Source organism: Odocoileus virginianus, chromosome 31, assembly GCF_023699985.2.
Source record: "Odocoileus virginianus isolate 20LAN1187 ecotype Illinois chromosome 31, Ovbor_1.2, whole genome shotgun sequence".
In the NCBI taxonomy this organism is placed as follows: Eukaryota; Metazoa; Chordata; class Mammalia; order Artiodactyla; family Cervidae; genus Odocoileus; species Odocoileus virginianus.
In genome coordinates this window covers 5,885,116-5,897,363 of record NC_069704.1, presented here as the reverse complement: position 1 = coordinate 5,897,363, position 12,248 = coordinate 5,885,116, and the positions used below count along the sequence as shown (strand labels likewise).

Here is a 12,248-nt window from a genome sequence, read left to right as displayed (position 1 = left end):
GGGGTGGGGGTGCGGGGGGAAGGAAGGGTCTCTGGACAGAGGAGTCCGGTCCATTGATTACTCTTTGGGGGTTCTTGGGCGAGCAAAGAGTTAACCTCAGAGGCTCAAGCCCGGATCCTGAAAGCATGTGACCTCGAAGGCCCACCCCGAGGTGCCCGAGCCGAGCCGGACCCCGGTGAGGCCAGGGACCCGGCGAAGGGGGTCTGGAGTCTGCAGCGAACCCCAGCGCCTTCCCGGAGCTATCTTTGGCCAGACTCCGACAACCAATCGCACCCCGCGCCCCCAAGAGGGGAGGGGAGAGAGAGCGATCAACCAGCGCGGGAGAGCGAAGGGGGAACAACATTTTTGTAAACGCTCTCCGAGATAATTAAGCTATCAATTACCCGGGTGGGAATCAGCTGTGCTTCCCGCAGCTCCACGGAAGGGCCGACTCCTCCGGGATTCGCGCCGGGAACCAGCAGGAGGCAAGCTGCTGGCGAACTTTCTGATTAACTTTTCCGTTTGAGCCCCCACCCCACCCCACCCCTTCCCTCTCCCCTCTCCCCTCTCCCCTCCCCCCTCTCCCCTCCCCATGTCACGCCTTTAAGTTATTATTAGACCAGTGAGTGAGCTGCGAGGACAAACCTGCTCTAGCTTGCGAGGGGGTTAGGAAGGCGAATGCGACAACGGGGATGGAAGGAGAATCAGAAAGTAGAGACCTAGGGTTCTGAACCCCAGGGCTCAGAAACCGCTAAATCCTCCCCGACCCCATTTCATAGATGGCTAAAACTGAGGCCTAGAGAGGGGAAGCGACTTGGCCAAGGTCACCCAACCCACAGGGAAACCGAGTGTATGCGGACTGAGGGATTCTACATGGAGCTACTGCGCTCCGATTGTCCAGAAAACCTATCCCGAGGAGCAGAGCCAAGAACTCCTAGGCGAGAGCGAGGGGGCGGTAACAGCCGGCGGCCCACGGCCGTGCCCGGAGAAGCGGTGGGCGGCTGGACCCAGACCTGGCTTGCGAGCGGGGTTCACCGCGGCCCCTAGCGCGAGTACTCGCATCAGCTGGGGTCTCGGCGTCCGGGGTGGACCGCGGCAAAGCTCAATGTCTGCACTGAGAGACGGACCCCACTGCGGGAGGGCTGGCACGCCCCCCGGCTCCCGCCACGCGCTCATCCCAACCACCTGTACGCCCTCCGGGCCCCCCAGCTGCCCTCACTCGACCCCGAGCGGGGCAGCCCGGGGCGGGAATCCCCAGGGCGCCCCCACCCGTGCGGCTTCAGTCAGGGGCTCCCGGTTCCCCGGGACCCCGCGAGTCCCGGCGCCAAGCCTTACCCAGGGTGAAGAAGGGCAGCTCCGTGTTGTCCAGGTCGTCCTGCACCGCGACGCGCCCCGGCAGCTCGTTACGCACAAAGAGCAGCAGGCGCGACTCGGCGGCGGTGCCCGCGGAGCCGGCGGAGCCCGGGGACGCGGCGGCGGCGGCGGCCCCGGTCCCAGTCCCGGCCCCGGTCCCGGCGCGGGTGCCGCTCCAGCCGATGTCGCTCTCCCGCAGGGCAGGCAGCGTGGACACCGTGACTGTCTTGAGCCGGCAGGGGCTGTCGGGCTCCCGCGAGGCGGCGGCGGTGGCGCCGGCCAGCAGGAGCAGGAGCAAAAGCGGCGGCGGCGGCTGGAAGCCGAGCCTCAACCGCCCCCGGAGCCCCGAGCTGGGGCCGGGGCTGCGCCGGGCGCCGGCGGCGGCCATGGCGGGAGCGGCTGCGGGGCTGCGGGCGGCGGCGGCGGCGGTGGCGAAGGAGGAAGGGGAAGCGGCGGCGGCGGACGCCGAAGCGAACCGGGGCGCCGGAGCTAAGGAGCCGTGGGAGCCGCTCGCCAGCAGCCCCCAGCTCGGGGCTCCGCCTCCCGACCGGCCCTGGCCCGCCCCCCCGCGCCGCCTCCCCGGGCCCCGCCGCCCGCCCCCTTCTCTGGCTCTCCCCCCGGCTCAGACCCGGAGCGTTTCGGAGGCTCCGCCCGGCCTCGTGCAAATCCCAGTCGCCCCCGCCCCCCCGCCTTTCCCAGGATGCCCCGATCCGCCCCGCACAATATTCTTTAGCCACGGCACCCCTTTCCAGATTCCTAAGACTCGAGGACCCCGGGCGCTCCCCCTAAGTCCACCTAATAACCCAGCTCTCCCAGCTTCACCCCAGCCCTCGGTCAGCCCGGAGGCTGCACCTGGGGGCGCGCCGTAGCCCAGCCTTGCTCCAGGCCCCGCCTTCTGAGAGGTAGGGGGACGCCTCTGGATGGCCAGGACTGAACTTTGTCTCCCCTTAAGCCCAATAACAAGTCCTGTACCCTTTCTTGAGTCCCGGAAATAATTCCTTGTAGTCTCTAAGCCCCCCTCCCCATCCGCTTGCCCACCATTCTGGCCTTCATTCTCCCACCACTAGGACCCCCAACCCATCTACCCAGGTCTCGGAGGGGGCACCGAAAGCTGATGAACTCCCCCCTCTAACCCCCAACCCCGCCCCTACACGGACCCGGGCAGGATGTTCTGGCCCCCAGCCTGCGCCTGGCGAGCCAGCGCTTCTATTCTGGATGCCTGCTCCTAGCGAGGAGCTGCTCTACTTGGCTGCTCTGTGTGCGAAATTCCTGAAAAGGGTGCGAGGTAGGGGTTACTCCCTCGGCTTCTGGCTCCCAAGGGCTCCTGTGTCTACTGCCTGAGTCCCAGAGGAGGGGTCTGTTCACCCACTCTTCATCCCCGCACCCGTCCTTTTGCTCCTAGATTCTAGTTGCACTGTAAACCGAGGTCCCCAGACACAGGACAACCTTTTGGCCCAGGGTCAGTGCTCTCCGACCCACATACCTCGGATCCCCCAGGGAGTCATCCCCTCTATAGGGATCTGGACCTCGAGCAATGCTCCCCTCACTTCACCACCCCCTCTTTCTTCATCTTTCCTCTCTCTGTTCTCTCTTTCATCTCTCCAAATACACATTTCATTCTTACTTGGCTTGACTTTAATCTTATAAATGCTCCTTACCTATTATTTGTGAGCCATTTCCCATCTCCCCGGGTTTTTCTTTTTTTGCCCGTCTGTGCTTTTGGTGTGGGCTCCTCCCTTAGTCACTTCTCTCATGTTAGCTCTCGTGGCTTCTGCCACTTCTCCATCCTGTCTTTAACCCTTCATGGGAATGGCCTTTCTCCCTCTCCCATCACATTTTATTTACTTTTTCATGACTTTGAATAAAGGGAGAGGACTTGAAAGAAGGAGAAAGTTAAAACCTGCCTTGTGACCTTGGGCTTAATTATAGTGTTTAGTAAGCATTCTCCAAGTGCTGGGCCTGTACCTATGTTAACTTTTGTACATGAACATGTTCTAGTGAGACGGGTGTCAGGATTCCCATTTTCCAGATGAGGAGACTGAGGTCAGGAGGTCAGGGAAGTAAAGGGGCCTCCCACGGTTACAGAGAGAATGAGCACAAGAGCGGAGATCTGAACCCCAAGCTCCAAAGCTTTGGCTGTTTCGACTGAATCACACTGTCCTCAGTGACCTTGGGAAAGCCCACCCATCAAGGATATCATGAAAGGCATGTCTGCATGAGCACATTTGGGTCTTTTTCGGCTCAGAGGCTTGTAAAAGATGCTTCTCCTGTCTCAGTTTACTCAGCTGTGAACCTGGCGTGGGGGTGGGGTCAGAAATCTGGCCTTCCAAGTCCTCAGATCCTAAATTGTCTCCTGCCGCCCTGGTGCCTGCTCCAGTTCATTTACTCCTCCAAAATATGTCGCCCTGGCTCCCTCAGTCTCTCCTTTGTACCCTTACAATCCGCCACTATCCTCTGCAATGGGGCTTTCTGATTCTCTATGCCCCTTTCTTCAAATATGCTGACATAGTCCATTTATAGAAGTGCACACCAGGAAAAAAGGGCTCCCTTATGTAAGGCAGAGTCTGTGCAAGTCCTTCATGGACCTCTGGTACAAAGGCCTGTCGAATGAGACCAACACTTTCATTCATTCATTCACCACCGAATATCTAGGGCTCCTACCAGGCACTATAAGGAGATGCAGAGATGGATAAACACAACTCCTGCCCTTGGAGAGCTTATAATGTTGGGGAGGGAAGTGTGGGGATGAGAGAGCACAGGAATATCTCAGATACCAGGCAGGCAGGCAGACGTGTGTTTCTTTTATGAGATGCTCTGAAACATGTGCTTGGAGAAATCAGAGCAAGCTTCCCAGAGGAGGTGGCAGTGAAATTGAGCCATGTAGGTCTCACGGCATGGGAATGGACATTCCAGGTTAAAGCTGGCATTTGGCATTCCTAGCCGCTGCTCAGTGTCTGAATGAATCCCTTTCTTAGTTTAGAGGGTGCTTTATTCTCTGAGCCAGAGTCCACTTCCCATGAAGAGGCTACAATTTCCAGCTACTTTCAGCTTCCACTGCAACTAGGGTTGAGCGTGTGACTCAGAATTCACCAATCAGGTTCACCCATGCCAGATGCTGGGAAAGAAGCTAAAAATTAGGCAGAATCCTGTTGGGCACCAAAGTGGTAAGAGGTGGGGCAGTTACATCCAGATTTCAACACTAGTGGAAATGGTTCTAACACTGCTGCTTAGAGCACAGTTTCATTTGGTGTCAAAAGTGTGAATTACCCTGTTGGTACCTAGCTGCAGCTACCATAGCTCCATCGGCCATTCCTGTGATGTGACTTGGAGTGGTGCTCTTGACTTCATGAACTTCAGCCCAGATCCCGTGACCTCCTGGAGATTCTGAGTAATATCACTACCAGATTCTGTTACTGCTTAAATGATCAGAAGTGATATCTGTTGCTTGCAACTGACACCCCTGACTGAGAAGAAAAAGTGGAAACCAGTGGAAGGCACCAAAGGCCAAGCTCACAAAGGGAAATAGAGGACGTTCTTTAAGGGGGAGTTGAGGTTGAAGTTGAGACAAAAAAGGCAGGCAAGGAATTTCCTGTTCATGTTGAGGAGGACCCACTTTATCTAGTAGGCAGTATTGAATTGGGAACAGCTACAGGAAAATAATTCATACTTCTGAGCAGATAGTCTGTAGCTTCAAAACTTTATGCTGAACATCAATGAATGATGATAACAATTCCTGCCTTCTGGTGGTAGTGAGACTTCAGCAACTATTATGCAAAGTGCTTAACATAGTAGGTACTCAATAAATTATGACTGCTGTGTTGATGTCTAATCTCGGCAACATCTGGAGGGAGGCTTGTTATCCCCACTTGATAGAGTCAGAGTTTGAGGCTCAGGGAAGCTAAGGAACTTGACTTTGATCACGCAGTTACCAAGTGTTGGAACTCACGTCTGCGTGACTTCTAGATCCTCGCTCTCTGCAGCAGCACACCACCTTCCTGCCCCATCCCCCCCCCACCCTCAGGATGCTAGGACCTCCCTGGTCACGCTCTGATGCCCTCTCTTGTGGCCACTGATACCCTTTTTTTCGCCCTTCCCCTCTCTTACTAAGTCACAGTTCATTATTGACTTAATTAGTTACGATTCATGATTGATGTAATTTATTCTTCTCTAGGGTCCTTTCATACCCCCATCTCTGACTCCAATGATCTGAAATTCTTTTTCATTCTTCCTAACCCCTTCCAGCACCCCAGCAAATGTTTCCTCTTGCTTCATCTTTCACGTTTGCCTTTCTAGGTTGCTTTGTAACTTTTTTTTTCCCTTTTTTCTTCCTCCACCTTACTGTACTCTTTTTTTTTTTTTTAAACTTCATCTAGTCAGAGCTATGATTTTTCTGGAAGTCATGTATGAATGTGATAGTTAGACCATAAAGAAGGCTGAATGCCGAAGACTTGATGCTTTCAAACTGTGGTGCTGGAGAAGACTCTTGAGAGTCCCTTGGACAGCAAGGAGGTTAAACCAGTCAATCCTAAAGGAAATCAACCCTGAATATTCATTGGAAGGACTGATGCTGAAGCTCCAAAACTTTGGCCACCTGATGTGAAGAGCTGACTCAGTGGAAAAGACCCTGATGATGGGGAAGACTGAAGGCACGAGGAGAAGGGGATGGCAGAGATGGTTGCATGGCATCATTGACTTAATGGACATGAGTTTCAGCAAGCTCCAGAAGATAGTGAAGGACAGAGAAGCCTGACGTGCTGCAGTTCATGGGGTCACAAAGAGTGGACACAACTGAGTGTCTAAACAATTCACTCCACATGACTGAGACAGCCTAGTGTGGTTGACACAGCAGAGACTACAGAGAGACAGACTTTGATTTGTATGTCATCTCTGCTGTTTCCCTACTGGGTCGAATTACTCAATGATGCCCCTGTTAGATCTTGTTTGTGAAAGAAGGAAAGAAGTCCCCATGTCTCAGGATCATTGTGCAGATTAAATGAGGTCACATGTGTGAACATGTCTAGCCCATATGAGGTTCTGCCAGCACTATAAAGTAAATCCAAGCATCCTCTGGTGTCTCACTCCCTGCTTTCCTCTCCAGTCCCTTGGGTCAGGATCCTCCCCACCATCACTCTGTTCTGGCCAGATGCACCTCTTTCCTGTTCCTGGATGGTTTCAAGCACTGGTGCCCCCAGTGTTTTCCCAAAGGCTCTTCCTCTGCCTGGAGGGAACTCCCTTCAGACTTCCGTAGTGACCTTTCACTTAAATTTAAGTCTTAGTGAATGAAGCACTTTCCTTAAGATGACCAAACCCCCAATCTAAGCCATCCCCTCTCTGACTTCCCTGTTATGTCCTTTCATCTCTCTCTCTCTCAATATGCACTCACTGCGTGTTTTAAACTATTGTCCACTTATTAGTAGATTTTCTTTTTTGGTAATTGTATGTGTGTGTTCATTTGTGGCTGTGCTGGGTCTTCCTTGCTGTTTGGGCTTCTCTCTCGTTGCAGCAGGCAGGGGTTACGCTCATCATGCTGTGCGGGCTTCTCATTGTGGTGACTTCTCGTTGCAGAGGCTGGGACCAAGGGCACACGGGCTCAGTAGTTGCTGCGTCCGCGCTCTAGAGCGTAGACTCAGCAGTTATGCACAGGCTTAGTTGCTCTGAGCCATGTGGGGTCTTCCCGGATCAGGGTCAGGGGTGGAACCCGTGCCTCCTTCATTGGCCGGCGAATTCTTTACCACTGAGCCACCAGGGAAATTCTAGTGTACTTTCTTGATGCATCTCTCCCTCTAGACTAGAAACTCCAAGAGATCAAAGTGTGTGACTGTCTTGCTTACCACCCCAAGCTAGCTCTGTGGCTGACATAGCATAGAGACACAAAATCAGTATTTTGTGAATGAATGATTATGCATTCATTGGCTTTTTACTTATAAGATAGGTATTAGAGTAGGCACCAGCCATAATTCTTCAGGGGAAAAGGGACCCATCCTTTTGGTTTTCCACAGTGAGTCTGTCCTTCCTTCTGTTTATGCCTCCCTCCTTTCCATCTTTCCTTCTGTCCCTCTTTCCAGCCTTCGCTGGAAAGATTTCCATGATCCAAGTGATTTCTGTTTAACAGTCTTTCTTCTTTAAGCTTCAAGATGATGTCTAGGACACAAACTCCAATTCAGGAGGAGAGCTTGTTATCTTCTGCTCCATCTCTACTCTATCTAAGCTCAATCTTCCATCAATCCTCTTCATCCCTACACATGCCCACCATTTGTTTCTTCCGCCTCAATCATGGCCCTTTCTGTAATTCACCATGTCCTTTTAATCCTGTCTAGCTTCCTGCAGCATGTTGAATCCATTTATCACTCAACACAGTGTTTCCTTTTTTTCCTTTCAGCCACCTCCCCCTAGACACTCTCCTGTTTTAGGTCTGCCAACTCTAGCACCTTAAACCATGTGGAGCCCAATTCCATCAGCTGGTATAGGAGCAAATACAAGTTGAAGGCCCATATTGGGGTTTTTCCTTTTATTGTTGATCTCTCCAAATTAGCCCATTGTAAATATTTCTATTACTGCTGCTTCTTTGCTTCCCTGGTGATTCAGACCATAAAGAATCCACCTGCAATGCGGAAGACCTCGGTTCGATCCCTGCTGCTTTGACTCAGAAACCTCTCTTTGATGTAAGCTCAAATTCATTTCTGTATCTCTCACTAGTTGGTTGATTCTAGTGATTAACCTGACTGAGCCTTAATTTTCTTTCTTTAAGTTGGATGACGGGAAGGTTGAATGGACCAGCAGGTAGAAGTGGAAGCACCCAGTACTTTCTGGCACATAGTAGGTCCCCAGTAACACTCACTTGTTTTCACCTCCAAATATCTATTTATTTGGTCCTTCTGTGAGCTTTCTATCTCTTTGCTTTCATCCCTCCATTTCTCATCTCCTTTTTCAGAACATTTCCACTCTTATCTCATTTAGAGTGAACTTTTACCATTGTCTCTAAGTTATCCTTCTTGAAAAATGAAAGAATATTTTAATCACCATTGTCTTTCTTCATTTCTACTTGCATCTGTTTGACTGATTTCTGCTTCAACCCAGTACTTCTGTGACTTTTTCCCTGAATGATTCTCAAATTTATTATCTTTTTTCTCCAACTCATACCTTTCACTACCTCTCACATTCTCGGTCCCCAGTCCTCTAAATCAACCTCCTCTTGTTCCATGATTTACTGCAGTCATTTCAAATCCTTCTTACACCATCTAGTCAAAATTCTCGCAGCACTCTTGAAAGTCTCTCTTTCCTCATTCATCCTTTTGCATTTTCTTTTTCAAGTTCACTCATCTCTAATTCATCCCCATCATTCATCTGCTTGTGCCCAAATCCCTGAACCTCTTTGCCTACTTAATCGTTTCACCTATCCGTGTTTCCTTCTTCCTATGTTACACTTACCATCTTTCTTCATTAACACACACTAATGGGTGATATTCCCCTGCATCTTTCTTTTTTTCCTTCCAAATCTTACTACTGGTGTATTTTCAGGCTCCTCTTTCTGGATTCCAATGGCTCTTCCTGTCTAGGACCCTGCTTAGATTTTTTTTTAATTGGAGGATAATTGCTTGCTTTACAATATTGTGTTGGTTTCTGACATACATCAACATGAATCAGCCACAGGTAGCTGCTTTAGCTTTTTCAAAAAGCCTTGCAGTATCTGCTCTATATTTATTCAAGCTGAACTGTGAACCTGGGGCATTAGAGTATATATTACTAATGAAAAGTGTAAGTTTTATTCTCTGCTAGTGAGTCCTAGGCCATTTTGCTTCCTGCAGCACGTTGTTTGTACTATTACATTTTGAACCGGTGAAGGTATTGGCAGCACAGAGTGACTATTTCTCCAACATTTTCTGGGTGCCTACTATGAGTTAGGCTCAAAACATTTTTTCTTATTTAATTCTCACAACCATCTGTGAGGTTACAATTGTTAATCCTGGCTTTACATAGAGAGAATTGGGAACACAAGAAAACGTGCTCCCTGCAATCTGCTGGGCAATTTACGTTGAATAAAGTCCTTCCAATTTCTTTGGGTTGAAATTCAAAACTAAGCCCCGCAGGCTCGGGGCAAGGGAGACCACAGAAAGAGGCAGACCCCGCAGGCAGTCAGGTGGCAGTGCTAATAAGACCCAAGGCTTGCCTTGGGTGCTGCAGGACAGGCAGATCTTTGCATCTGTCTGCCAGAATCTTGAAAGTCTGCATAGAAGTCTTAACGGGGTTCAGTCACATACACCATTCAGCTTGTCTCAATAACAGGTTGATTTCTCAAGGCTGTGTCCTTGATGTGGTTCTGGGAACAATGCATGAAATGTATTAATACATTTCAAAGGAAGGGGGTTGAGGAGCCCAGGTCCAGCTTTCAGTTCAACTGGCTGTGACGTCTTTTCCACGACCTCCTCCAATAAGACAGTATAGTTTAGGCTTAAGAGTTTCCATACTTTTGGAATGGGGATGATGACAACCACTTTGCAAGGGTGTCCTTTGATGTTTGTCTTCCCTATTAACTTACAGTTACCATGAAGGTAGAAATCCTGTCAGTTTTGTCCTCGGCTGCCTGGCATGTGTGAGGGCATCAGTGATAGCTTGTTAAATGAGTGAATGAATGTTAAAATAGTCTTTTGCATTAAGATGACACTGGTTTTGAATTTCAGCTCTGCCATTTAATACCCATGAGACCTGGAACATAGTAGGGAGACAGCAGGCCTTTTCAGTCTGTGTCTTTAAGTTTGTTGATACATGCACTTGTATGCATGTTGATTTTAATTTTTAAGTAATCTTACTTAGCAACCTTTAGAGTCAGGGAAACCAGGGTTCCGATTCCAGCTCTCTCAGTTGCCAGCTTTGATGTCATTTAGTCATCTCTTTAAGCATCACTTTTTCATCTATACAGTGAGAACAATGCAGTCTCTCTATTATACTCAAGGACAAACACTAAGTTGGTTAATGATCTGGGGGTGAAAGCCCAAGATGGCCTGTTTTCAAGCCTCCTGCACGTTTTATTACAGCCAGGGACCCCATTGCCCTGACTCACAGTCCATGGCCTCCTTCCCCTGTTTCTCCCACCACCTTAAGGAGCTTTCTGTAAACATAACTCCAAGGGCCTTCGCTTAGATGTATCTCAGGGATATGGAGGACATCCCCCACTCCTGACCCACTTACCAAGCTGTGTTTGATGACAATTGTATGAGAATCTGCAGACTCAGCAAGGCGGGGGCTCTGCAGTGTCTGGAACTCTCCTGAAGGTCCAGATGCAGTCCCTCTCTTTTAGAGAGGCTCTCAGAGAAATCTGTTGGAAGTCCCTCATTTTGGCTCTAGGCACTATACATAATACATATGTACTTTTCTTTTTTTTTTTTACTGAGACTCTGGTTTACAAAGAGAAAAAGAAAAGCATATTTAAACTCCGAAGAGCCCTTCCTTCCTTCCTCATCCCTCCCTCCCTTCTTCCTTCCTCTCCCCCTTTCTTCGTCTTCTCTCTCCTTCCTGGAGGACTGTGGACTGCTATGCTCCAGGAATGTGGATACATGGATGATCAAAACTGAAGTGGTCCCTGCACTCATGGAGCTAAAGAGAAGCAGAATATACCACTCCGAAACTTGCGCGTTGGCTTACCGATTGCTTTGAATTAAAGTTGCTTAAGGAACAGCTAGTGCAGGACCTCTGATTCTCCCTTGTACCCTGAAAATAGAAAATACATCCTCCATGTGAAAAGTACCCTGCCTCTACCAAGAGGCGGAGAGACATCCTCAGCACCAGGGACAGGGAATTCAGGGCAGAGAAGGCTATGTAAACAAAGCTTGCTACTTCTTTACTAATAAGCTGCCCCAAGCCCAAACCCCTTGTTTTGTCAGTTCTTTACCAATTTATTGTTTCTTTGGCTGAAAGGTATAGAAGCTGCCTGCTCTGGTCACTTCTTGGAATCTCAGATTTTTATGAGCTTCCATACATATGAAATTAAATTAGTTTTTCTTTGTCTTATGTCAACTTAATTACTAGGCCAGCCAAAGAAACCAGAAGGGAAGAAAGGAGAGGTTTTCCTCCCTTATAGAGCTTACTGTCAGGTCAAGAGATAGATGAAAACAAATAATCAAAAATGAATATAGTGGAGGAGAAAATGAGGAGATGCTATTCAACCAGTGGATATAAGGAGAAGGCAATGGCAACCCACTCCAGTACTCTTGCCTGGAAAATCCCATGGATGGAGAAGCCTGGTGGGCTGCAGTCCATGGAGTCGCTAAGAGTCGGACACGACTGAGCGACTTCACTTTCACTTTTCACTTTTATGCATTGGAGAAGGAAATGGCAACCCACTCCAGTGTTCTTGCCTGGAGAATCCCAGGGACGGGGAAGCCTAGTGTGCTGACGTCTATGGGGTCGCACAGAGTCGGACACGAATGAAACGACTTAGGAGCAGCAGCAGCAATGGATATAAAGTTTCAGTGATGCAAGATGATTAAGTTCTAGTGATGTGCTCTGTGTATGAGTGTGTGTTAGTTGCTCAGTCATGTCCAGCTCTTTGTGACCCCATGGACTACAGTCTGTCAGGCTCCTCTGTCCATGGAATTCTCAGGCAAGAATACTATTGTGGGTTGCCATTCCCTTCTCCAGGGGATCTTCCTGACCCAGAGATCAAACCCGGGTCTCCTGTATTGCAGGCAGACTCTTTACCATCTGAGCCACCAGGAAGTTTACAGCATTTGCTTAGACTTAACAATACTCTACTGTATTCATAAACATTTATGAAGAAGGTAGATCTCATGTTAACTCTTGTTACAATGAAAGAGTAAATGCTTTTAAATGTTCTGTGATAGAAAATAACATAGTTCTATGAATTAGAAAGATGAGAGAGGTATTAATTTATAACTGAGGACCAGGTGATGCATCTCAGA

General features: G+C 49.5%; 1 protein-coding gene across 5 annotated transcripts in view; it reads right to left on the bottom strand.

Moving 5' to 3' along the window:
* ASTN2 (astrotactin 2) overlaps positions 1-10,991 on the bottom strand; it is a 996,620-nt gene extending 985,629 nt beyond the window's left edge. For 4 of the 5 annotated variants that reach the window (XM_070459200.1, XM_070459201.1, XM_070459202.1 and 1 more), the window contains exon 1: positions 1,315-1,905. In XM_070459200.1, the coding sequence (XP_070315301.1) occupies positions 1,315-1,720 (406 nt within the window). In that variant the 5' untranslated portion in view covers positions 1,721-1,905. Of the gene's footprint in view, positions 1-1,314; positions 1,906-10,971 lie in introns of those variants that run through there. The other variant, XM_070459205.1, reaches the window with a different exon arrangement.
* Between the last annotated feature and the right edge of the window lie 1,257 nt (positions 10,992-12,248).